Below are 25,583 nucleotides of genomic sequence, written 5' to 3'. Positions count from 1 at the left end.
TTGGTCATATACAGCTTGTACCTTTACTGGCTAAGCCATCCCTCCAGTGTTGGTGTAGTACTTTTTCTGGCCCCAAGGGCTATTGTATGCACTTTCCATCAGGTCACCCTGTACATCTTAGAGAATTGGATGGTAAAATATAGTGGGTTAATTTTGCGGTTAAATAAGGATCAGGATAAACAAATAGGCCGAATAGATGTTTATTGAGGGAGAAATAACTTATAACCTAGACAGATGAACACCAGGAAATTCAACCCGATGCTCTCCTGTCTGAATCAAGTCAGCAAGAGAGCTTTTCCCAGCTCTCCCACCCCCTTCCACAGGTCACTTCCGCCCATGGCTCCACCCCCAATGGGCGTGGTCAGTGCCACAGAAGTACTATCTAACTACAATTCCCCTTTTAGTCTAAAGAAAAGATTTAAGCTTAATACAAAACTATATACAAAACAGTGAATAACAAGTGTGCTCTAAGAAAAGGAAAATCGAGAACAAAATGACCTACATATCTAGTCCTAGGATGAAGGCATAATGGAGTTTACAATAGAGTTGTCCTAAGCTAGAAAACGTAAGTCTAGTACTTAATATATCTAACTAGGAAGAGAGAATAATAGTTGTGATAGTTTAATCTTCAACCTCATTAAGACCTGAGAAGGAATATAACAATACTAGAGGTGAAAGTCTCTCTTGTTTGGGGATAGGTGTTTTTCCTAGAAAATGATGACCAGCATAACTGCCTAAGTGACCCTGCGGATCACAGCAGATTGACAGAGCATGTCGCCAAGGCATTCTGCCTTGCCCTCTGCCCCCACCTGAAGCTTCTAAAGGAGGATGGAATGACAAAACTGGGACTACGTGTGACACTTGACTCAGATCAGGTAAGAAGCGTCCTTTGGAACTGGCCTTAAGAAGTGTCTGTGTTGTTCTTACTTTTTCTGAGTTTTCCTGAGTCACCCCAGAGCATAAATGACCTCACATCCCACAATACACACAGATATGCACTGCATGCTTCCCAAGGACTGTGCGGTATGGAAGAAACAGTATGGACCTGCCTGCCTCCTGTGATGAGCATGTGTTACCCTGGGAAATTCCCCATTCCCACCCTTCAGAGCAGGGTCTTAGTGTCTCTAATCTTGCCTTTCTTATTCAGCTGGACCAAGCTCCTGCTGACTGTTGTCTGCAGTTGCCACTACCTAGTAAGATTTTTCTTGCTGCCAGTATTTTCATTTAGTTAGTAGCTAGGTTTACACACTCTCAACAATTTTCTTGTCATTGGAACTTAGTTTTTTACTTTTTGTTTTTTGAGACAGAGTCTCATGCTCTGGTTGGCCTTGAACTCACAGAGATTCATCTGCCTGTCTGCCTCCTGAATGCTGAGATTAAAGTTTGGCTTGATATTAGTTTTAACAATCCAGTCTTTACTTCCTAAACCTCAATTCTTTGTCTTAGTATCTCTCTCCTGTGACCAAATCTCTACAGCAAGTCCCACTGGTCCTGCATTGGGTGGGTGCCTGTACTTTGCCAGCTATCATTTCACCCTCAATCTTAGTGTTATTAGAAGTGATCAGGGTGGGGGCTGGAGAGATAGCTCATGGATTAAGAGTACTTGTTGCTCTTGCAGAGGACCATGGTTCAGTTTCTCGCACCCACATGGTGGTTTATAACCATCTATAACTCCAGTTTTAGGAGATCTGACTCAACCTCTTCTGACTCTTTGGGCACTAGCACACATATGTTGCACAACCATACACACAGATCAAACAGTGTCTCTCACACACACACCATATAAAAGATTTTTAAAGAAAAATGAGTGTAGGCAAGAAGTTGAAATTCCTTCTGAGCCAATAGTTAACTCTGCCCTAAGTCTGCGTCCTGTCCTAGGTGCTTACATGGAGAAAAATATGGCCTTTCAGTGCAGTATTTAATCAAATAAATTATCAGGCCAGGGTAAAAAGTTCTGTGTTTGACTTCCTTTCCTCATCATCAGCGAGTGTTTATTTTCACTTAAGGTCTTGGGATGTAGCTTAGAGTGCCCACCTAGCATGCACAAAGTCCTGGAATTGATCCTCAGCATGATATTGCTGAGCACAGTGATGTACACTTGTGTCTTAGCATCTCAGAGGTGAAGACTGGAGGATCAAAACCTTAAGATCATTCTTGGCTACATTGCAAGTTCGAGACCAGTCTGAGATATATGAGACCCTATCTCAAAACAGCAAAACCCAAGCTTGACACCCTTAGTTCAATCCCCATAACCCATGCACTCAGTAGGAGAGAGCCGACTCCTAAGTTGTCCTCTGATCTCTGCATGCATGTCATGGCACCTGTACCATGGTGCACGCACAATCCATACATGTAAAATTAAATGCAATTTAGAAAAAAAAAATTTCTGTGTACTAGTGAAGTACACATCCATCTTACCTGGTACTGATAACCTATTTAGAAAGAGGCTCCCTCACGTGGAACAAATGTTATTTTCTGCTAAGTTTGTGATTCTCTTGAGGGAAAGGGCCCTTTATCTTTAAATTTGTTTTCAGTTGCTAAAAAAGTGGCAGGTTGGTGACTGCATGGGCTGAAGAATTAATGCTGCTATATTCCTCACTTGAAGTATTATCTGACTCATCTGTTTCCTTCCCAGGTATAGACATTAGCAGGTTAAGGGACTAGTCCAAGGTCTCATAGCTGTTCAAGTGGCCAAGGTGGATAGTAGGTGTCAGAATGATAAACCACAGTTAAGAGGATGAATTTGTATTCACTGTCATGTGTCTAGCTCATGGCAAAGGACAGATCTTCCCTGTTCAGTAACCTGTCACCCCCTTTTCTCTGGTAGGTTGGCTATCAAGCAGGGAGCAATGGCCAGCCCCTTCCCTCACAGTACATGAATGATCTGGACAGCGCTTTGGTGCCTGTCATCCATGGAGGAGCCTGTCAGCTCAGTGAGGGCCCTGTCGTCATGGAACTCATCTTTTATATTCTGGAAAACATCGCATAGATGAGGACTTCGTTTTTCTGTTCAGACTTGTTGCAACAGCAGTCATACCCAAATCATTTGCACTTTAAAACTGGAAGATTAAGCTTTTGTTAACACTATTGGTAGGGAGGGTGTGGGTGGGAGTGGGATTTAGGGGAAAAGGTGGGAGGGTGTTTTGGGGGACAGATGTTCCATGATTTTAAGTCTTCTATGCATTCTCCAAGAAGACCCCGGCAGCTTCTTACTGCACAACAGTTATGCTATCTTTGCAGCTAACCCCCTTCTGTTACTGTCTAGACAAGAATTCTGCTCCTCTCATATGATCATGTGCTCAGAAATGCTCATATGGGTACAACCATCTCCAAGGTCAGGGTGGGGGGCAGAAAGGAAATAAACAATGAAGCGTCACTTTTGCACTTCCTGTACAGAATTGACATAAAAAGAATGCTCCACTGTTCCACTTACCTTGCTGGTTACACCTAGCTGCTTAGCAAGGAGAAGTCACATTAGATTTGTGTTCATGTGTTAAGACTGCTGACTGAATCAAACCCCATAGGGATTTCTCATGTTAGCCATGGAAGGGTAATTCAGTATAAACCAGGCTATTTGTCTGCCTTACCCCTTTACAGTAACTGTTTATTCCTTGTCCAAGTAGAACTTGGCACGGACTGGTGGCTTTAGCTTCACACCTGTCTAGTGAGATCCTGGGAACCTTTCCTCAATAGTGAACCTTTCAGCCTAGGCTCAGTCACAACACATAGCTTAGACTGGCGTTGTTTTTTGTGGCATGAGTATTTTTTGAGTATAGGTCCTCAACATCCTGGAGTTTTGTTTTGCTTTAGCAGAAAATGTGTCATTTGAGTTTGTTGTCTGACATTGATAGTCAGTTTATTGCATTCTCAGCCAGAATCTCTTGATGTCCTTCTGCTTCTCAGAGATGGTAGCAAATTTGATCATTATTTGCTCAACATAGCTAGCTTCCCTACTATGTATTTCCCATTTTAAAGTAATAACCAATATATGGAGAGGCACTTTTCAGACTATGCAAATGTCTTGCTCCTCAGAATTTCTTAGACTTTGTACCACAGATGTTTCTAGTGTGTACTGATCTTTTACTATGACAGCTGACAAATGACTTTCTAATTCCAGAATGCCCTTTCTTTACCAGCTGGACTTAATAATCTATAAACAAATAAGTCTTCCCTTCATCCCCATTATTCATTTAGTCTTCAGGTTAGTATTGTGGAGTTCTACTTTCCTAGTTTGGTACTCAGGTGAGCTCATCTTTGGGGAAGTTGAGCCTCTTCAAGCTGGCACCTGCACCCTTTCATGACACAGTTATTGTTATTCTTTCCTGTTTAGCCTAACAGGATGTTCCAGACTGATCTTGCACTTACCTGCCAGGCTTGGAATCACTTTATCTCTAAGCAGCCCTTTAACTGAAATAGTACAGGAAACCAAGGTTTGGTTCACCCAAGATATAATACACTTTGATTTTATCTTTGTTAAATTTATTTTTAATTAATTAATTAATCATGTATAGTGTTCTGCCTGTATGTTTGCCTGCACGCCAGAAGAGGGCACCAAATCTCATTACAGATGGTTATGAGCCACCATGTGGTTGCTGGGAATTGAACTCAGGACCTCTGGAAGAGCAGCCAGTGCTCTTAACCTCTGAACCATCCCTCCAGCCCCTGTTAAATACATTTTGATCACAGGCCAAATGCATTTCTCTTAGTTTGGAATATACTGCTCTATGGCAACTGATGGTAGTGTCCATGGTATCTTCTGAAGCCTAGGCCACACAGGATCTAGTTCCTCTACAACAAAAGCAGTGTACTCACATGACCCAGTTCAAATGCAGGCCTGTGGGACAGTGGGAGGCTGTTGCCACCCCTCTTCTGCAGTTAGGGCTGAGCCTGGCCCTTGATTGTAGACCTGTTTGGGAAAGTAGCTGTTTTCCAAAGGCTCAAAGACTTGGCTAGTAGATGTGTCTGGCTGTGACCATATAAATCTCTGCTGGGTGAAGATTACACCCTATACCCACTTCTCCAAACATTTGCTAATGGAAGCTACACAGGACCATGATGTTTCTCTTACATATAGGTGCAAAGCCTCAGAAATGCCCCTTGGCCTTGAATAACATTAATTTGTAAGAAAAGAGCCCTTGAACCATCCTCAGACCTACAACAGGAAGCATCTAACAGAGGCAGCTTTGGTGTTAAGATTGAGCTTAGCCTGAATATACTTTAAATGATGGTGCTTCTACAGCAGCTGCCCTATCCTGCTGCCCAGCTAACTACTTTGCTGTTGGACATGGATATTCCAGAACATGCATGGTTTTTAACCCTCCCACAAAGGACAAATTCTGGAGCTATAAAGACAGGTACATTCTTAACTCAAAATATCCTTTCTGTAGTAAAATCATTTTGGAAATTTGGGCTTAAGCCATCAAGGATACTCACTCACTCTTGTTTACTTTTTAATTTTGGTTTTATAGAATGTACTGTAATTTATAAAGTGAAATGCTGAAGCATCACATTCCTCATTAGGCAAGGTTTTCTATATTGAAACCTAAAAGATAAATAGCTTTCTACACAGAAGAGCAGAATTATAACCTGGTAATTTATTGTTATATGCTTACCAAATGTATTTGTAAGCATATATTGTATAATGTATTTCCTGGTTTTTTTGAGACAGGTTCTCTTGTAGGCCAGGCACATTGGAAACAGCAGGTACATGCTTCCTGGGACTACCAGCCCCAGCCATGTGATTTATTTCAAACTCAAAACAGCTGACCTCACTTAGTGCCAGGATCTTTTAGGGAATGCCACAAATTTTGGTGGTGGGGTGGAGTCTTAATAATTAGGAGAGCAATCATACAGGTTTTAGAGTGGTACTACATAAAAGGAAGAAAATCTTACAAATCTTTGCCTTTCATGAACACAACTTCCTGCCTGAAATTTCAGATTTTATTCAGTAATTCAAAGGAAGTGCAGTGCAATATTTATAAATGATTTTGTGGCTACTTCTCAGTTATATCCATGAACAATGTTTGGTTACTGTGGTTGAACAAATCTTCCATAAATGAGGCTTTATGCAGGCCCTTCCCCCAACCCATGCATTCCTTGGCTACAACAAAGGCCTTTTAAGAACCCCAGTCTCCAAGTCCAGTGGGTGGCTTTGTCAGGCCCCCTCAGCCTCGCGGTTGTTTTTCAATAAGCAGAGCAATCAAGCGGACTGAAAGAACAAGTTGTAAAGGGAAATACATCCTTCAAATCTCGGAACACTACAACACTTCCAGCAGAGGGGTCAAGTGAGAAATGCCTAGGGCTGAGTGGGATCTTGGAGAATAACCCAGGGGTGCTTCATCTTAGCAAGTAGAGTCAGACATAAACTGTAAAGAACGTATAGTGGGACCAGAACTCTTCAGCCACTCCTCTCTGCTCTGGGTTCCTTCAGGCAGAGACCCTTTCATTCCAAATTACTGCTGAACACGCAATGTGACTACAATTGTTAAATCTCATATATGAAATACTGGGAGCTCACATCTGCTAGGTAAGATTGGCTTGAGAGCTCGGGGGAATCAAATCACTTGTCAGCAGTTTCTTCCTTGTTCTCCATAAACAATTTTGATAAACTCTTAAGGGCAGAGAAGCATGATCCAGCCCTGTTATCTCCAAAAGACAAGCTCAACACAACACTGTAGTGACCAACAGTTGTATGTACTTCCTTCATGTAGAGCCTTCCCAAATTATCTTGAGGAAGCTGGGCATGGTCGCTCATGACTTTAATCCCAGCACTAGGGAGGCTAAGGCAGGAGAACTGCTGTGAGTTCAAGACCAGCCTGGACTATAGAGTGAGACTCTGCCTCATACAACCAAAATAAAAAAAATAAAAAGTTTGGAGGAATACTTTGTTGAGGTTAATGCTTTAAAGCAGGGCAAAGAGTTGGGGTGATGATTTCTGAGAAATCTAGAATAATGTATTTGTGAATGTTAACTCTATTGCAACTACCTGTCCCTTCATTTCCATCCATTCACCAAAAGCTATAGCACTTGTACAAATGGATTAGCCAAGTGATCAGCTCGAGGACAGGCCTTGTTAAGAGGAATGCACAGGCACAGTGGACACACACTGTTACTGCTTTGGCTTTTAAAGTGACAGGGAGCCAGGGCATTTGAAGACTCTGATACTGTTTAGAATATAAAGTTCTTATGATGAATTAGACATAGTTTTAAAATAAAAATGGCTACATAAAATTAATTTTTTTTCTTTTTTTCCCAGTTAACATGTTAGGTACATGAACAAAAACCAAGAAAACCTTCCCCTTCCCACCAATAGTCCCAAAGTAACTTTTCCTGTTCCAAGTCCTCTGGGAATCAGAAAGGCTAGTGCAGCAGGTGTCAGGGTCAAAGGCACAGGCAGAGGGGGAAACAGCTGGGTGGGACAGGCTGCCACTGACCAGCAGGAGTCATGGAGTCCTGCCCCTTCCCTAAGCGGGGAACGTCCCGATCACCCTCAAGTCTTGTCACTTACAGTTAAGTCTTTGAAAGGCACATCCAGAAGTGGTTCAACTGGGAGCCAGGTTAAACTGTATGTCGTTACTATGCAGAGGTTAAGGGGCAATAGGACTGGCACAGAGCAATGGGTATCCTTGTCTTCACCCACATTCTGAGGGGTGGAAGGCTATAGGAGAAGGTTCTAGGATCTGCCTGGCCTGCTTTCATGGAAGCCCAGGAGAGGCAGCTCGAGGAAAGGCCAGGCAGCAGTTAGTTCGATGGGTCTTTGGTGCTTGTGTAGCAGCATCTCTCACGTGCAGAGGCTCTTGCAGCCAGCAATGCTGAATCAGTGAGCTGATACCAGTGCTGGCTGATTCTCTCTCAGTGCTGACCACCTCACAAGGCAAAAGCACAAATTGGATTTTTAAAAGGTTTCTTAAGACAGTTAACTTTGAAAAGCTCTCTTCCTGCCAAGTCTACTGAGAACTTGAGAAACCCCCCCACAAGCGCTTCCCAATAGTTTTGCTTTAGTCTCCCTTCAGAGAGGAGAAAAATCAAAGGCTTTCTCCCCAGAAATGGCTGGAAAAAAAAAAAAAAAACCGTTTTAGTAGGGAGAGAGATCTGGTGCCTCAGAGCTACCTACCTCACAGGCCCCTGGGCTCCAGGACCAGCCAGTTCTCAGTGACCGTTTGCACATCCTGGCTGCTCAAAGGCTCCCGCAACCTCACTTTAACCTCCAGCTTGCCCCCTGTAGGCTTTCTTCCATCTAAAACCTGTGATAGCAACAGAGGAATACAGTACTTGTGGGGACAGTCTGGGGCAGGCAGGTCCCCAGAGCAGATAATGAATCCTGGGTGTTTGCATCTGAAGAACCCTGCCTGCTTCCTGCAATACAGGAAGTGGTGGAGTGCTTACTCTCAGTGTATCTCATAAATAAGTGAAATTTCCCTAGAAATAGTTAAGTATCAGTGCTGTGGCTGGAGATAAGAAACCCATCGCTCTAGTCTATTTTTCCTCTTGATCTTTGTAACTCCTACATTTAGCAATGGCTTCAAGGGGTAGTCCAAAGCCCAGAGCCCTCACACATGGCCTACAGAGAAGTGGATAGCTGGGTAGCAGTTACAAGTAGAACTCAGGCCATGTCCTCCTTTATGGCAGGTAAGGGAATAGTTAAATACAGCAACATGCTTGAGAAATTCAACCACCCTCAAGGCAATTCAGACTAGACCCCACCTTAGGACAATCCAGACGAAGTATCAGTAAGGGTCTGTCTAGATCTGGCTCTGCTAAGGACAAATTAGGAACTAGCAAGTCCCTTGTCTACTGGCTTGTTCCCCATTTGTCAAAGGCAGGTTCTTAAAGTACCTCAGCTTGTACAACCCTGTTAGGTCATGAAAGCATAAGGAACTATCTGCTCAGTTTTCAATAACAACTGGCATATGCTCTAGAAATACTATATCCACTTCCTGTGTGGAGCTTGTTTTCTCCCTCCTGCTACTTGCCCACTGCCCCAAGTACAATACAGCACTACTCAGAATCCTCCAGGGTCTTCTCTCAACTGTCACTCCTAGGAACCTAAGTAGTCCCAGACTATGGAGAGAGTATGACTACTTCCTATCTGGCTGCCTTTGAAAGATGCTCAGATCTTTTTTACTTCCCCCATTTATGACATGGGAACACAACCCATTCCAAAGCACACTACAGATAATTTGAAATGTGCACAGAACCCTCAATAGAGTTCCAAGAATATCAGCTCATCCTGGACCCTACCTCCATGATCTCTCTGATCTCACACTCATTCTCCAGTCTTTCCAATTTCAGGTGTGCTGTGCCAACCAGCTTGTCACTTCTGAAAAAGGATCTAGGAAGGCAAGACACAGCAGAGGATTAGCCTGGGCAGAGAGCAGGAAATGAACTGGCACCGAGTTCAATGTAAGCAAACAGTGGTATGGGGAACAGCAGGAACAGATCTGCCATTCCTCCCCTCCTATCTTGCCGGTGGGTCTGACAGAATTCTTACCCTTTGTGGAAGATCTCAAATTTGATTCCTTTGCTCTGGATCACCCTCTTAAAGCCCCGGTGATTTCGATTGATGTTTAATTTGAAAACTTGTTCAAATTCTGCAAGGAGAGGGTTGGAATTCTTGGGGAAGCGGAAAAGGAAGCCCAGGGCAGGCTTCCTCTTTGGAGCTCATTGCCTGCAATTCAGGATGTCAGCCACCAGAGAAAGGAGGAGCACATAGGTTCTGGCCTTGTAAACACTCTGGTGGCCTGAGTATATATTGGAAAGTACTTGGAATCTGAAGTAAGAATTCCTGCATTCAAGTACCTCTGCTTAAGACAGTTTCACTATGTAGCCCTGGCTAGCCTGGAACTCACTATATTGACCACACTAGCATTAACCTTGCTGCAATTCTCCTGCCTCTGCCTCCCAAGTGCTAGGATTACCACACACCAAGCCTTCAAGTCCATTTTTAACAATTCCTTACTGTAAGCCCCCAGACATATCCCTTCACCCAACTAACCTCAAGCCTCAGTTTTTGAATTGCTTTTTCTTAAGATTTTCATTAATTTTTTTTTCCAGGTGTGGTAGTGCACACCTTTAATACCAACAACACTCAGGAAGTAGAGGTAGATGGATGTGTGTGAGTCCCTGGCCAGGCAGAGCTACAAGCTACATAATGAAATCCTACTTCAGAAAAACTGAAAAAGACCTTTCTTAGTTTTAATAGCATGTATGAATGTGTTCATGCAAGTGACCAAGAATGCTAGAGGTATGGTGTCCCTCTGGGGCTAGTTACAGGTAGATGGATGTTAACCCTAATGTGGGTGCTGGGGACCAGAAGTAGGTCCTCTGCAAGAGTCAAGAGTATATCTTTTTTTTTTTTTTTTTAATTTTATGTGCATTGGTGTTTTGCCTGTATATGCATCTGTGTGAGGGTGTTGGATTCCCTAGGACTGAAGTTACAGTTGTGAGCTGCCATGTGGGTGCTGGGAATTGAAATGTGCTTCTTTGGAAAAGCAGCCAGTGCTTTTAACCACTGAGCCATCTCTCTAGCCCAAGAGCACTACATTCTTAACCACTGAGCCCTCTCTAGCTCTTGGCCACGGTATTCACAACTATGTAAGAGAACTATTAATAATACCTGCCTTTATTTTTGAGCTGGTAGACCAAGACAGACAGCTCTTAAAACACTGGAAACTGGATTGTCCATACAGGAAGTGAGACAGAAATAGGTCTTATTTGCCACTCACCTGGAGAATTTGTATTCTTTATCACGGCTGTTTTGCTTTTTTGAGCCTGGTCCTACAGCAGCAAGATGAGAGAAGTTAAAATCACTCAAAAACAAAACAAAACAAACAAACAAACAAACAAACAAACAAAAAACCAGGCATGCAGGCATAGTACTTTGGTAAGGAAAGGAACCCATCTCTATGGCCATGACTCTCAAAGATGCAGAGAAACTAAACAGTACTGGGGTTCAGAGGGTCCTAACTCTATCAGAACCTTACCGAGTTAGGATAGTGAAACTCAAAGCGTACAAAAGCATCCAAGTCATCAGGAGTCACTCCTACAGAAGAAAAGGGAGTCAGGTGAGAAGGCATAGTCAGCCTGGTGCCCAGGCAGCAGGTAGGACATATGGACAACTTCCTTCAGTAAGGTGATCCTGGGTACCTGGTGGGGCTGGGAGGTTCATTCCCCGGACGATGATCAGATGCATTTCTGTGCTGTTGAGTTCTGAGAAGATCCTACAGACCAGAATGAAGAGAGTGCAGAGTAAAAGACAGCAGCAGAACAAGGGCCAGCACAGTGGTCCAGGGCAAAGCTCTGTGGGCAGTTCTTGGTCTCTGACTCCTGTTCCAAGCCATCTGTATGGCACAGCAGCTCTGAGCTCCTCCCTGAAGGCAACACGCACACATGCAAACACGCACGCACGCACGCACGCACGCACGCACGCACGCGTCCCACTCCAGAGTCTCTAGGCTCTGCTCCAAACCTGCCTATCCCTGCACAGATCCAGTTTCCCTTGGGTTCTGGCACCTCACAGTCTGGAACGTCTTCAACTCAAAGTGGTGGCTGGGAGGGTCAAGGCCCTGGGCCTGAGCTAGCTGCAGGATCTCAAGCTGTTTCTTTCTGTCCTGAGCAAGCTTCTCAAACCTGCCAGGGACAGGTAACCAAGTCAGCAAGATAGGATTTGTTATCTGGTCCCTAACCCAACACGCCCAGCACAGCCTGGCACTTACCGGGTAGTCTCAGCCACATTGCCCTGGTGCATGAACTGCTTGGAGAACAGCAGGCACTTCTAGAAACAGGAGCCCAGTGTGACTCCATAGCCAGAGCAGGGCTTGCCAAGGCTAGCAAGGCCTAACCTCTCAAAGCTCCTAACAGTACTCTTTAGCTGTACCTTTCCTTTCTAAGGCCTAACACATTTTCCAGCTTACATGTATTTGTCAGTTTGAGACAGGGTCTTATTTACACAGGCCACACTGGAACTCACAGTAGTTTTCCTGCCTTACCCTCCCAGGTGCTGGTTTAGCAGGCATCTATCACCCACTATGTGTGGCTCTACCGTGACACTATAATTCCAGCATTTGGGAAGCTGAGGCAGAAAGACTTTGAGTTTGAAATCAGCCTGGGGTCCAGGATGAGTTCTAGGACAGCATAGTACATATAAGATTCTGTCTCAAAGATCAATACCATCAAAGATCAACACCATCAAAAAACAAATTCTGTCTTCTCAGAAAAGGTAACACTTCAGGTCAGTTCCCTCTCACAAAACCCATTCCCCTTTACTCTGCTGTTTGAATTTCAAAACTACATGAAAAGAGGGCTAGAGAGATTCTCACTGGGTAAGAGTAACTGCTATTCTTGCAGAGGACCCATACATCTCAGCACCTACATAATGGCTCACAAGCATCTGTAACTTCAGTTTCAAGGAATCCAATGTCTTCTAACCTCCATGGACACAAGGCACATATATGATATACATACACATGTGTGTAAGCAAAACATACATGTTAAAAAAATAAAGTAAAATTAAAAGGGTAGCTTCATTTTGCAAATGAGGAAAGTAGCTTCTTCAGGGTCATACCTTAGACTAGTGAGAAGAGCTAGACTCTGAATCCATGCTAGGACAGAGAAGGCAGAGGTACACAGGCTACTGACCTCATGTTGCTCCAGGAGTATTTTCTGTAGCTGGACATACACCTCCTCAGCCTTCTGAGAGAGTCGCAGATCCTCATGGTGAATGAGGATGAAGTCACCCTCTTCATCCGTCAAGGGTGAAGGCACCTGCCCAGATCATAAGGCCCCTCAGGCCCAAGAGTCAGATTACACCTCTATTGAGCCAAACACACACAGGAATCCTTGCTGTACTTTTTTCCCAACTGCCATTAATTAACTTCCTGACATTTACTGCCTCCCACTCTATCTCAGACTCCTAAAGCACTGCTTTACTAGACTGGCCCTGCCATGTCACCCATATCCCTTTCCCCTGCTGTCACCATTCTACACAAGTTCTACATCCACCCAGAAGCCACCCCAGTTCATGCCCATCCACCAGCCCCCACCTCTGTGCTTGAGGGACTCACCTTGGAGAGGTCAATGGGTTGACCTGCTCGGGCTTGGATGATCTGGGCCTCAAGACTTTTAGACACTCGTAAATGGGATTTGGCCTGCTCCAGATCCTGCTTGCGCTTGGCTTGCAGGGCTGCTCGCTGGTATTGCAGTTTCCGAGCCTCCAGCAGTGCCAGCTGCTCCCGAACTAACAGAAGAGGACAATGGTTAGGGCCATGCCTATCTCACTGGACCACCACTCTTGTCCTGTCTGTCCCAAACTCACCAGATGGACTCAGTGATTCCTTAGAACTTGAGGCCTTGGGCTCAGTCAGAAGATGAGATGAAGGGGCCAGTGGCTGTGCTGGTTTCTTGGCCACTGGGGCCTGTGCTGGGATGTCACTCTGCAGGTACCACCCAGTTAGGAGGCTATGAAATAGTTAACATTTCCCTGGCCGAGACTTTGGCTACCTTCCAAAGCTGCACCCATTCACTATGTGACCTCATTGGAATGGCTTTGCCTCCAGAGCCAAAGCACTCAAAGACAGAAACCTCAAAAGCTTTCTAGCCTAACTTCCCCAACAGAAAGCATCGCCGTAATAGAGAGACTTGGGTTTGGGGTCAGAAATACCCAGGTCTGAATTCTAGTTCCACCTCTGGCAAAGATTTTCTCTAAAAAAAAAAGGGGGGGGGGGAGGAAGATCTCTATGAGGTTAAAACACTACAGGGTCTGGCTTTATTCCTTCTCTGTTGTACCCCCTGACCAAACCCTGCCATCTTGGACCCACAGCCAAACCTCCTCATCTTCATCTTCCAGGACTGTATCTTCTGAGGCCAGTTTTTGGGCAGTTGCCAAAGTTGCTGCCATTGAATCCTCCCCGGCACCTTTACTGGGCTCCAGGCCAGGAATGGGAGGAAATCCTGAGAAGACAGAATGGAGAGGGAGCAAGGTAGCAGCATTAAGGACACCTGAGGTTGTTCTGTGTCTTGCCTGGCTCTGGGATGGGTAATTCGCATAAGATGGAGGTACACATATGTGAAATTTCTTCTCCTTTCTTGCTCACAAACCTCTTTAAGTTCCATAAGCCAAGCCTCACCTGGAGGAACAGGTAACTCAGCAAAGTCAACTTTCTTTCCTGCTCGATGAGCTCGAACAGCATCCTGATATTGCTACATGGGAAGGAAGGAATTTCTAGCAGACCTCAACCTGCAGGCTCCATGCCTTCATTGCAGAGAGGCAGAGAGAAAAGACAGGGAAAGGTTGTGCTAAGGCAACAAGATCTCTGTCAACAGACAAGGACTCGGAGAGGACCAGGGCTTGTAGGGAAAGCAGACAGGCAGGGCACAGCCAGGACAGGTCAGCATAGGATAGGGGCTGCACAGCAAGAGGCTCACCTTTGCAATGCGATCATGCATCCTGGCCTTACGCTCATCCCCACTGGCCCGGGCTTGGATGCCTGCCTCACGGTACTTGTTCAGTCTTTGCTGTAAAGCATCCAGCACTGTTTTGGGCTCTGCAGGGGCCACTATAAAGGTGGTAAAAAAGAGACTATCAGCTCATCCTGCCTTTTCGCAGGCACCTACTCAACTGTCCCACTGTGAAGTCCTACCTGGAGTGGCTGGGAGCTCAGAAGTCATCACTGGCTGCACTTGCTCCACTGCTGGGGACAGGACTCGGGTTGCAGTGGGGGCCTTAGAAGCCTGTGGAAGGGCCTTCAGATCTGGGGACCCAGAGTAGCAGGGTAGTTAGAGTGTCTGGCCACCCCCACACCTCAAAGTCCTCCTTAATCCCAGCCTAAGCAGATAACCCCATTATCTATCTGACTGACCCTCAGGTGCCGGGGGCATGCCACTCAGATCCACAGGCTGCCCCTTCTCCAGGGCCTCCAGGACAGTACCAAATCTCTGCAGAGGAAGAACAGTTACAGGCATAAGCCAGGGCACCCCAAAAGCCTGGCCTGAAACAACTCCCATCAGATCACTCTCATCCAGGTATTGTCTGGCTCCCTGAGCCTCTGCTTCCCCATCTACAGGATGAAAGCAAGGGTGTCATACCTTTCCAATCCTCATGAGCTCCCGGGCACGATCTAGATCCCCAGCCCGCTTGGCATTGAGAGCAGCTACTTTGTACTCTCTCTGTCGTGCAGACAACAGGGCCTGTGGGTCTAGGTCTGCATCAGACAGGGCAGCAACGGCAGAGCTACCTGGGAGGCTGGTCTCAGGTTGGAAGAGATGGCCTACACAAAACAAAAACCCCCAGAGAACTTGGCTAGAGGGTCATAGGAGGAACCCCATGCCCACCCCACATCTTGCTGGTCTAAGAACTCTTGGAGTAATGACAGGCAGGCAGGTGGTAGGCAGGCTATGGGAACCAGAACGGGATATCTTCAGATACCTGGCTCCATGGCACAGGGAGCTAGAGTGTCTGTCTCAGAGCTTCTGTTGGCCGTTTCCTGGTGAGGTGGGGGCCTTTTGCCCAAGGCTACTGGAGGTGGAATCTCATCCTCACTGATCTTCCCACCTTTCCTCACAGTGGCAAGCTGGGACTCCAAAGTCTGAGGGGAAGAATTAGACCAGAAACCTAGGTAGCTACCTGGGCCTTGCTGGAAGACAGGCCTGTGATCCATCCAACATGTTTATCATAGGGAAGTGGTCTTCCCTTTACTATCACCTTACCCACAGGCTCTCCAAGTCTGCCTCACAGGCAGCCCGACTCACCTTCAGGCCTCGTTCACAGCGCCGGGCTTTGGCAGCTTCACCAGCCTCCTTGGCACTGGCTGCAGCCTCCTGGTAGTTATGGATCCGTTCCTCCAGCAAAGCCTGCAGCCCCCGAGGCCCTCCAGCCTGCAGATACTTCAGCTCAGGGCTGGGCCACTCCGTAGCCAGCTAGGCCCTTGCCATTCTCTCCCTGTGAGGAAGCTACCCCAGAAGACGGATCTCTGGGACTCCAGGAGAAAGAAGTACCTAAACCCCCAGAGTATGAGGCAAAGCCCACTAGGGAGGCAAACAGAGCTCCTCCCACCCCACCATCAGTAGAGGCCATGAAACGATGTCCAGGAGTGGCCTGGAACAGGAAGGCCTTTGAAGTCCGCCAGCTATGTAAGTTTCTCATACCTGCTTTCTATGTGGGGGAGCTGCTAGTGTTATGTGGCAACTCTGCTTATATAAACCATGCTATATGCATACTATTCGTAGACACACAGGCACAGCAAAGACACATTAGGGCCATTCTGCAAAACCTACCTGAGGGGCCGCAGGTAAAGCCTGTTGGAAGGCTGTCTGCATTACAGGTTGTTCAGTGTTGTCCTGCGCCTTCTCCTCAGACAAGTCTGGACTTGTTGCCTCACTGCCATCTAGCAGCCCAGTTTCTTCATCCACACCCAGGACCTCCTGCAGCTCTGTCTGCAGAAACACAGTCCAAGAACTTTGGGTGCCTCATGGCCATTCATGATTGGGAAAAAAAAAATCAAAGGACCTGTATCCCCAGCAGTATCTGTCAATGCCACATCTTGAGCTTAGTCCTCTTTGCCAACAGTTCTTTAATCTGGTCAAGGAAGGCCTTGATAAAAACAGACTTCTGAAAATTCCAAACTGCAAAGCTCAGACAAATCTCTCACTATATAGCCATGAGGTCTTGCCTGGGAAGGGACAGGCACTCACTTGGTCTGGGGCAAAGAGGAACAAACGCCAGCCCCTCAATAGCTCTCTCTACCACGCCAGAGCTGATTCTTGGACACCAGCCTGGCAAACATACCAGCAGCTCTGCATCCTCCTCCAGCCCTTCATCTTCCTCTCCATCCTCCTCCATATCTCGCATACAGTCTGCTGCCAACTTCTCAATGTGGGCCATGGGCAGGGGGGCTGAGGAAAGAGAGTGACTCAGTAAGGTGCTAACAGTAAAGGGTTTTATAAATTCACTATACTGGTACTATCCTAGGTGGACATTCCCTATCCCTTACATAGCAAAGTCCCACTTAGAACAGAACTCTTTTTTCATGACCCAGCTCAAAAGACCCTTGCCTTCCTGGGCTCTACAGCAAGTAACAAGCCGCTCCTTTCCCTGCATCTCTGCTTCTAGGTAAATGTACCTATATCCTGCCCCCACTATGCCTTTCATACCTGTAAATGGTTTTAATCTACTCAAGTTACTACTTATAATTCTGTAAGGTGGATAACAATATCCTCACCCCCTACCCCACGGCTTCTTGGAGGTGGGTGGTGGGATGGTTGAGACAAGGTTTCTCTTTGTAGCCTGTCCTGGAACTCACTCTGTAGACCAAGCTAGCTTCAAACTTAGAGATCCCCTGCCTCTGCCTTCCAAGCACTAGGATTAAAGGCAAGCCCCACCACCACCTGACCAATATCATCCTCATTTTCTATACTGAATACACTAAGATGCACTAACATCATATCCCCAAATCCACAATCTTAGTTAAGTGGCGAAATTCCAACCCAGGCTTGTCTAACCCCAAAGCAGGTCCAGACTAGTGAGCCCTTCCCAGTCACGGCATTAACATACAGGGTGCCTCTGAGGGTTCCTGCTAAGAGAAATATTCAGACTCCTTATTCTGATACCAAAATGGAGATTTCACTTACTCTTCTGACATGTCTATTTACTCTATACACAATCTGTCAGTGATGGTCACTACTGAATAGGAAGCCCTGTCTATGTAGGACTAACACTAGCCACCTGAGTTAGGCTAGAATCAAATTTGTCCATGAAGGGGAAGAAGCTCCAAATACCTTTAAGAGAAGGGTAGAATTACCAAAAGAACTAGGGGAGCTGACTGACTGATTCTTAGAGGCTGTAAGGTAAGGACCCTCTTCCCCATGAGCCTGGGCCAGCCCAGGGGTAACAACTCACCATGCCCCTTGGGTGCTGGCTTCTTGCTTGTGCTCCCCACTTCCCCAGTGAGAGCCAGCAGCTCAGCCTCCAGGTCTCCCTCATCTTCAGTGTCGTCCATCCCCAGGAGCATGTCCTCAGTGTCGAACTCCACAAAAAGTCCCAGCTAAGAACACAGACATTTTAAAAAAGCGTTTATTTTTGTCTTTCAAGACCGGGTTTCTCTGTGTAGCCCTGCCTGTCCTAGAACTTTCTCTGTAGATCATGCTAACCTTAAACTCAAGAGATCTACCTGCTTCTGCCTCCCAAGAGCTGGGATTAAAGATGTACACACCACCATATGGCATATAGATTTTATAATTTTATGTCTAAGAATGTTTTGTCTACAGGTGGTGGTGGTGCACGCCTTGAATTCCAGCACTCAGGAGGCAGAGGCGGGTGGATCTCTCTGAGTTAGAGGCCAGCCTGATCTACTGAGCAAGTTCTAGGACAGCCTCCAAAGCTACAGAGAAATCCTGTTTTGGAAAACCAAAAATAAATAAATAAATAAATAAATAAATAAATAAACAAACAAATAAATAAATAAAAAGAGAGCAAGAATGGTTTTGCCTGCATATATGAATGTGTGCCTGTGGAGGTCAGAAGCTCCCATGTGGGAACTAGGAACCAAACCCAAGTGCTCTGAATAGAAAAGCCATCTCTCCAGTTCTCAGAGGATTCTCACAAATCACATTATAGGTTCTATTGAGATAATTCAGCACTAAAATGCTTCCCAAGGTCCCAAGTTCAGTTCCTAGTACCACATTAGGTGATTCACAATTGCTGTAACTCTAGCTCCAGGGTATCTGATAATCTCTTCTGGCCTGACACCCACACACGTGGCATACGTTCACACATACATATACCTAAATAACTGTTTAAAAAATCACATAATGAACCAGAACATGAGGGGTTAAGACAGGAAAACCATTCCAAGTCCAAGGTCAATTAGATCTACATGAGAAAGTTGTAGGCTAGAACTCCAGACCATCCCACAAAATAAAGAGGGTGTCAAATCCCCTACAACTGGAGTAACACATGGTTGTAAGTCACCAAGTAGATATAGGGAACTCAATCCCATTCTTCTGCAAAAACAGCAAGCACTCTTAACCACTGAGCCATTTCTCTAGCCTCCATCTGTTGTCTGAATCTTGCTTGCTATGCAGTCCAGGATGACTTGAAACTTGCTTATGTAGCCCACACTGGTCTTGAACTCATGATCTTCCTACTTCCGCCTCCAAAGTACCAGGATTTTGGATGTGGACCACCAAGCCCAGGCTACTTGCTTCCAGAAGACAATAAAAATAGACTAAGACCAAGAAGAAATAAAGGAAGAAAACATGGAAGATACACCTTCTTCAGATTCCCTCACTAGAGTCTTTCCCTTTGCCTGTGGGCAGCACTATTTACCAATTGGCTACAGCCCTAAAGTCTTGGCATCCTAGAGCTAGCCAACAAAGCTATCACACCAAATAAGGAATCTGTGAGAACACTTGGGTCTCAGAACAACCTATGCCTTGGTAGCTCCTGAACACTTAGGTTGTTTATGTGGGGTGTAAGGGGAAAGGGCCAACCAAAGAAACACACCCTGAGCAGAGCCAAAGAAACACACTTTGGCCCTGCAACCAGAACTAAAGAAATGCACCCTGACCCTGAAACCAGTGCCCAAGAAACACACTTTGTCCCTGGAATCATAGTCAGTGAAAGAAATACACCCTGGTCCTAAAATTAGAGCCAAAAGACCAAAAAGGACCAGGGAAAGAAACACTATCCCTGTAACCAGAGACAAATCTGACCCTAAACCTATGCAGAAAACCAACCAATCCCTGATAACCAGATCTAGCCAGTCTGAGCTCAAGGACTGAAATCTGACCAATCCCCACCCTGGAAAAACTCCACCCCCTAAGAAGCCCTCCATAAACCAAGTGCCTGCCAGGCTGTCCTCTGCCACACTGGCAGAAGGCAGCCACTCTCCTGGATTCTTCCCTCCCAATATATCTCTTGAATGAGGTTTGAGTAAAACCTTTTGATGCAGCAGAGACACAGAGACCACCTTGAGCAGAGCAGGCAAAGTGAAGTTGTTACACTCCATTCTCCAGGGACTGGAGCTGAACTGTAACAACTTCTCAGGGAAACCCTCTCCTACCACAGCAGAGCTGATATACTGGGGAAGCCTTTCCCTGAGGCAGGGTTGTAAGCTGCTATGCTTACTGCGACCTGTGGTATTCCTTGGCTCCAGAATGCCAGAATACCTTTCCATCTGAGCTGTAACACTCAGTGTTCCGGCTCCCGAGTGCCAGAGTCCCTGTCCATCCCATCCAAGCTGTCAAAATGCTTACAGTATGGCCACAACAGGATGGCAGAGTTGAAACCCAAGAGAGGTCAGGCTCCAGTCATCACCAAAAGCATTTCCTATCCTGTATGGACTAACAAGTCACCACACAGGTGTCTCGATTTGTCACAAGTAACTAGAGATCCCCACCCCAAGTTGACCCTGGGGTGAAGGAGACTGTGTCCCTACCTGCTTGGCAGTTGCGGCACCCTGGCCTCTGGTCTTAGGGGCCTTCCGAGGTCTTGGCCCTGGCATCTTGGCAGGCTAGATACCTATTAGGTGTAAAGTTGAAGAGACTTATACTGGAGCAGATGATGAGACATGGCTCTAACAGGAGTACCAATGGTTATGGAGCAAATTCCTTCAGGCAAGAGCAGGCAGTGGATGAATGGCTGGGTTATCACTGTCAACAGTGATACGGGGAGTGTGTACACAAGTTACTGAACTGAGTGACTGGGCATGGAAGACAGATTCACGGAAGCAACGCTAGGTCCAAGTGCTTAGTAGTTGTACATGGCTAATAGGCACCACTAGGCAACAGACTCTGATCGCTGTCACCATCAGTTTCCCGGGACAGTTCGCACCTGACTCAGCATTCAGATCCTTTGAAAGATGTCACAAGTGATCAACGGGTACCGTGGCACAACCCACCCAGCACCGGAAGTGCAGAAACTCATCTGCTCCCACCGTCCTTCAAGGAAACCAAACCCTGGGCGGACAACCACCTCAGGTTGGCCCCCTATCCAGAACATCAAAAAAAAAAAAAAAAAAAAAAGCTTCTCAGAAAGGACGATGCCTATGCTGAGTCATAAAGTCTGGAGACTAGGGAAGAGCAGAATTCCAAGCAAATCTAACAAACTGGTACCGGTTCTAAGATCACAAGGAAAAGGAAGCCCGGCACCGCTGAGGCATAAACCAAACCACGAGACTAGAATGGAGACACGAACTAAGGATGAAATAGAAACACCTGAGGCTCTAAAGGTATTTGGGCGTTATCCTGACAGCAACGAGAAGAAACATTAGCTGCAAAAGGAGCATGGGAAGTGGGGGATGACGCGGGGCGGGAAACCTTGGCCCTGAGCATCTTGCAAGTCTACGATGGCGCGTGGGGTAGCGTGGGGACTGAGAAACAGACGGGGCCCCGCGTCTGGAGCTGGAATCAACAGAGCTGCGAGGTTCCCTGGGTGTGAGCGCCCAAGCACTCGTCACCCCAAGTGTCAGATTTCGACTGACTGCAGATGACTGCGAGGCGTCATCTGGGGCGGGTTTCAGGGTTGGAGGACTCAGGAGAGGCAAGTCGGCGTCGAGGGGCCACGCCGGGCTCCGCGCACCCGCACGTCCTCCCACTGCCAGGCCCGGCCCGGCCCGGCCCGGCCCGAGCTACCGCCATCTCCCCGGCCGCCCCCAGACTCTACAAGCCGGGAAGCGAGCACGTGGCATACCTCGCGGCGGATACGAACCAAAAGCGGGCCTCTTCCAGCCCGGAACCGCCAGGCTTCCCGCGGCCCCCGGGTGGCGGCCGAGACAGCCACAAGAAGCGCCCGCCCAGGAGGCGGTGGCCCGCGCTCGGCACGTGACACCACAGCCAGCGACCCACAGTGCGCATGTGCGCGGCCAGGCGGGCGGAACGCGCAGACAGGTGACGCTGAGGGTGGGGTTGGCAGTGTGCAGGCATCTCCGAGCAGGTAACGCGAGACTGGCTGACAGGAGCGTTGTTAGGTCGGCGTCCTGCGCTCCTCACACGCGCGGTAGGCGCGCCCCTTCCGGTGTAGTTTCTCCTCCCTGCCTCCCCCGTAATTATGTTGGCGCGCTCGGAGGCTCACTTGGCTTACAGCAGGGCCGGTTCTCCAGGATGGTCAGAGGAAGTGGGCCTTTTTTGCAGTCAGAGGGCGGGGCGAAACTTTAGGGGAGGAGTGATCTTAACCTCTGAGCTATCTATCTCTCCAACCCCCCTTTTATTTTTTAAGATTTACCTATTTATTATGTACACAGTGCTCTGCCTGCGTGCATTCTTTATGCCAGAAGAGGGCATCGATCCCACTAGAGATGGTTGTGAGCCATGTGGTTGCTGGGAATTAACTAAGAACCGCTGGAAGAACAGTCAGTGCTCTTAACCTCTGAAGCATCTCTCCAGCCCCCCCCCCTTTATTTTTTAATATGTACGAGTGGTCTGTTGCACTTATGTAAGTGCACCACATATATGCACTGCCCATGGAGACCAGGAGGCATAAGATGCTCTGGAACCAGAGTTAAAAATGTTTCTAAGCGGGTTCTGGAAACTGAGCCTAAGTTGAAAAAAAAAAAAAAACACCTCTCTGAGAGTTGTATGAGTCTGTCTGTGCGGTCTCTTCAGACCTATATGCCTAGCTTTTTTCATGTAGTTTCTGGGAATCAAACTAATGTCTTTCTGTTTATAGACCAAGCTCTCTTACTGAGCCATCTCCCCAGTTATGGGTTATTTTTGTTGTCGGAGTTTAGTGTTTGGGAAGTTTTCTTGGGTTTGTTATGAGAATAGTTTCACTGTGTAATATAAATGTTTAAAAGCTAGCATCCACATGAGACAACATGAAGTATTATCACTTCACCTATTATATTTTATAGATCCATCTTCCTGCAAATTTCCTAATTTCATTTTTCTATACAGTTGAGTAAATACGTTGTGAACATATATGTATCACATTGCATCTACTGATGGTCATCTAAGCCAATTATATTTCCTTGCTATTGTGAATAGGAGAGCAATAGACATGATCCATGTGTAAGTATTTATATGGTAGGATATAGTTATTTGGATGTATAGCCAGGAGCAATATAGTTGGCCATATAGTTTAGAAACTTCAGTTAAAGGAGATTCCCAGAAAAAGTTGCACCCACATTTAAAAGTCTAGAAAGCAGATTAGTAATTTTTTTTAACTTCAGCTGCTATAGAAAGGTGACATGTTACAATTCCGAAGCCAAATTATCTTGGCTTACTTTAGGTGCCTAATTAGCTATTTATATTGTCCACTAGTGTCAGGTAAATGCTTTTGGAGTGTATGAATGGACCTCTAGCTTCTACTAAGCCAAAAGATACAACTATCATCAGATAGCAGGAGAGACCTAGAGCAGGGGTGTTTCCACTTTGAAGCTTCCACCAATGTCTCTGGAAATTTTCTTTGCAACTGGAGAAATGAGTTCCATGGTTTAAAAAATCTTGGTTTCTCTTTCAGAGGACCTGAATTCATTTCCTAGCACCCACATAAAAGGTCTCATAACCTTCTGTAATTTCATCTCTAGGGAATATGATGCTTTCTTCTGGCCTCCAAGGGAACTCACTATACAAATGTAGCATGCACTCACAAAAACACAGAGAAATAATAGGAAACAAAACAGGCTGGAGGGAAAAGAAAAATAACCTGATTTTTGTTTGTTTCTATAAAAACTGCATAAAACTGCTACATTGTTTGAATGTGGTGCTTGGAATAAACTAAATTTGTGTTCTCAGTCCATTGCTACTCATATTTGGCTCCAGAACCAACTATTTCTTTAAGTTACTTCCTTTGAGAGGAGAGCTAGATGTTTTGTGTGCTTTTGGAGACAGGGTCTCAACACTGTAGCCCAGAATGGCCTGGAACATGCTATGTAGCTCAAACTAGCCACAAACTCACAGAAATACACCTGCCTCTGCCTGTCAAGGGCTAGGATTAAAGGCATGTGCTACCATGCCTGGGTTCATATTCTTCCTCGTTTTCCTCATTTTTCAAGACACTCTCAGTGAACCCAGAGCTCACTGTCAGCTGACTGTCAAGCCCTTAGGGGTTTATCACCTGTGTCTTAACCCCATACTGCAATTAATATGCTTACCACTGTGCCCAGCTTTTGTGTTTGTCGGGCTCATGAAGTAAACATTGTACCCACTGAGCTATCTGTCTCCTGTCACGTTTCAGATTTTTAAAGATTAAAAATTTTCTGATAATGCATTCATGTGTAGATCTGTATGTAGTTATGTACATACAAGTGCACATGCCCTCACAGTCCATGGGTGTCAGATACCCTGGAGCTGGAGTTACAGGCAGTTGTGAACTGTCAGATGTAGGTGCAAGAAATTCAGATTCTCTGCAAGAGCAGTATATGCTCTTAACCACCGAGTCATCTCTTCAGCTTTTTATTTCTGGCAATTAAAAATTATCATTTGTCTGTACGTGTGCATGTAGATGTCCATGGAGGTCAGGAGTTGAGTCATAAGCTATCTGACTTCAATTCTCAGATTCTCTGAAAGAACCCCCATTTTGGGCTTTGAGATTCATGTCTTTGAAACATTTCAACTGCTTCATTGTTTGTTGCTCATTTTTCTCCTATAAATAATATCTTTACTCTTCTTCCTTTTAGCTAATATTGGAAGTTATAAAAATGTTCTGATACAGAGGCTGGAGGGGTGGCTCAGCAGAGAACAAATATGGTTCCCAGCACACACATGGCAACTCAACCATCTGTAATTAGTTTCAGGGGATCAGATGGCCTTCCCTGGCCTCTGAGCGGATTGCACACAGGTAGTATATACACAGTGGTGCAGACAAAATTTTGTTTTAAAATTTGAGTGTTTGCCTGTATGAACACACACACACACACACACATATATGTCTATGTACCATGTACATACTTGGAAGGTTTTCAGATAACCTATAACTGGAGTTACAGATGGTTGTGAGCTGTCACTGGGTGCTGGGAACTGAACCCAGATTCACTGCAAGAGCAAGTCCCATTAACCACTCAGGCATCTCTAACTCTGTGAGATACCTTTTAAATTTTTTGTACCTATTATTTCTGCATTATTTCTAACACTTGTTTGTTTCGTTTTGTTTTCCAGGCTGGCTTTGAATTTACTATGTGACCCAGGATAGCATCAAACCTAAAGTAATCCTACTTCAGCCTCCTAAATACTGGGATTGCAGGTATGTGCCATGCAGGATACAAGGAACCAGGGCTAAAGGTATTTGGTTTGCATTCAGCAGTGGGAAATGAACCCAGTACCTCCTGCATACAAGGAGCACTGTGTCACTGTGGTGCACACAAAACCCCATCGGTTCTTTTACAAAAGAAAAATTAACTGTCATTCATGACCAAATATATCGTGGCATGCAGTGAATGAACTCTTCCTCTCACCCCTGACAAACCACCAGGATTTTCCAGAAGCAATCACTGTGGCCAATTTCATAAAAATTCTCCCAGAACTACTTTATATAGATAAAAGTATAGTGATATATATATCTGTATATACATAGTACATCATAAACTTCTCCAACACTCTGGAAAAGCCAAGTAACATAAAATTATATAATCTACAACAATCATTTTCATTCTATG

At 45.8% G+C, this 25,583-nt stretch overlaps 2 protein-coding genes across 4 annotated transcripts in view; one reads left to right on the top strand and one right to left on the bottom strand.

The window, feature by feature from the left end:
• Zfyve9 (zinc finger FYVE-type containing 9) overlaps positions 1–3,102 on the top strand; it is a 144,258-nt gene extending 141,156 nt beyond the window's left edge. For all 3 annotated transcript variants that reach the window (XM_051188432.1, XM_051188430.1, XM_051188431.1), the window contains 2 exons: positions 699–875; positions 2,828–3,102. In XM_051188432.1, the coding sequence (XP_051044389.1) occupies positions 699–875; positions 2,828–2,989 (339 nt within the window). In that variant the 3' untranslated portion in view covers positions 2,990–3,102. The remainder of the gene's footprint in view (positions 1–698; positions 876–2,827) is intronic.
• Positions 3,103–7,161: 4,059 nt separating this feature from the next.
• Cc2d1b (coiled-coil and C2 domain containing 1B) lies at positions 7,162–21,849 on the bottom strand. The gene is made up of 25 exons (XM_051188429.1): positions 21,683–21,849; positions 20,430–20,512; positions 17,891–18,035; positions 16,781–16,887; positions 16,270–16,428; positions 15,745–15,870; positions 15,422–15,581; positions 15,082–15,263; positions 14,856–14,931; positions 14,637–14,747; positions 14,422–14,552; positions 14,124–14,196; positions 13,823–13,947; positions 13,313–13,430; positions 13,062–13,234; positions 12,637–12,762; positions 11,715–11,773; positions 11,512–11,628; positions 11,146–11,219; positions 10,983–11,041; positions 10,725–10,776; positions 9,491–9,590; positions 9,241–9,331; positions 8,114–8,243; positions 7,162–7,865 (listed from the first exon to the last, which is right to left on the bottom strand). The coding sequence occupies exons 2-24, from the start codon at positions 20,493–20,495 to the stop codon at positions 8,115–8,117; spliced, it is 2,559 nt and encodes an 852-aa protein (XP_051044386.1). The 5' UTR covers positions 20,496–20,512; positions 21,683–21,849; the 3' UTR covers positions 7,162–7,865; position 8,114.
• Between the last annotated feature and the right edge of the window lie 3,734 nt (positions 21,850–25,583).

Source organism: Phodopus roborovskii, unplaced genomic scaffold, assembly GCF_943737965.1.
Source record: "Phodopus roborovskii unplaced genomic scaffold, PHOROB, whole genome shotgun sequence".
Taxonomy (NCBI): domain Eukaryota; kingdom Metazoa; phylum Chordata; class Mammalia; order Rodentia; family Cricetidae; genus Phodopus; species Phodopus roborovskii.
This window is presented reverse-complemented; position numbering and strand designations above follow the sequence as displayed.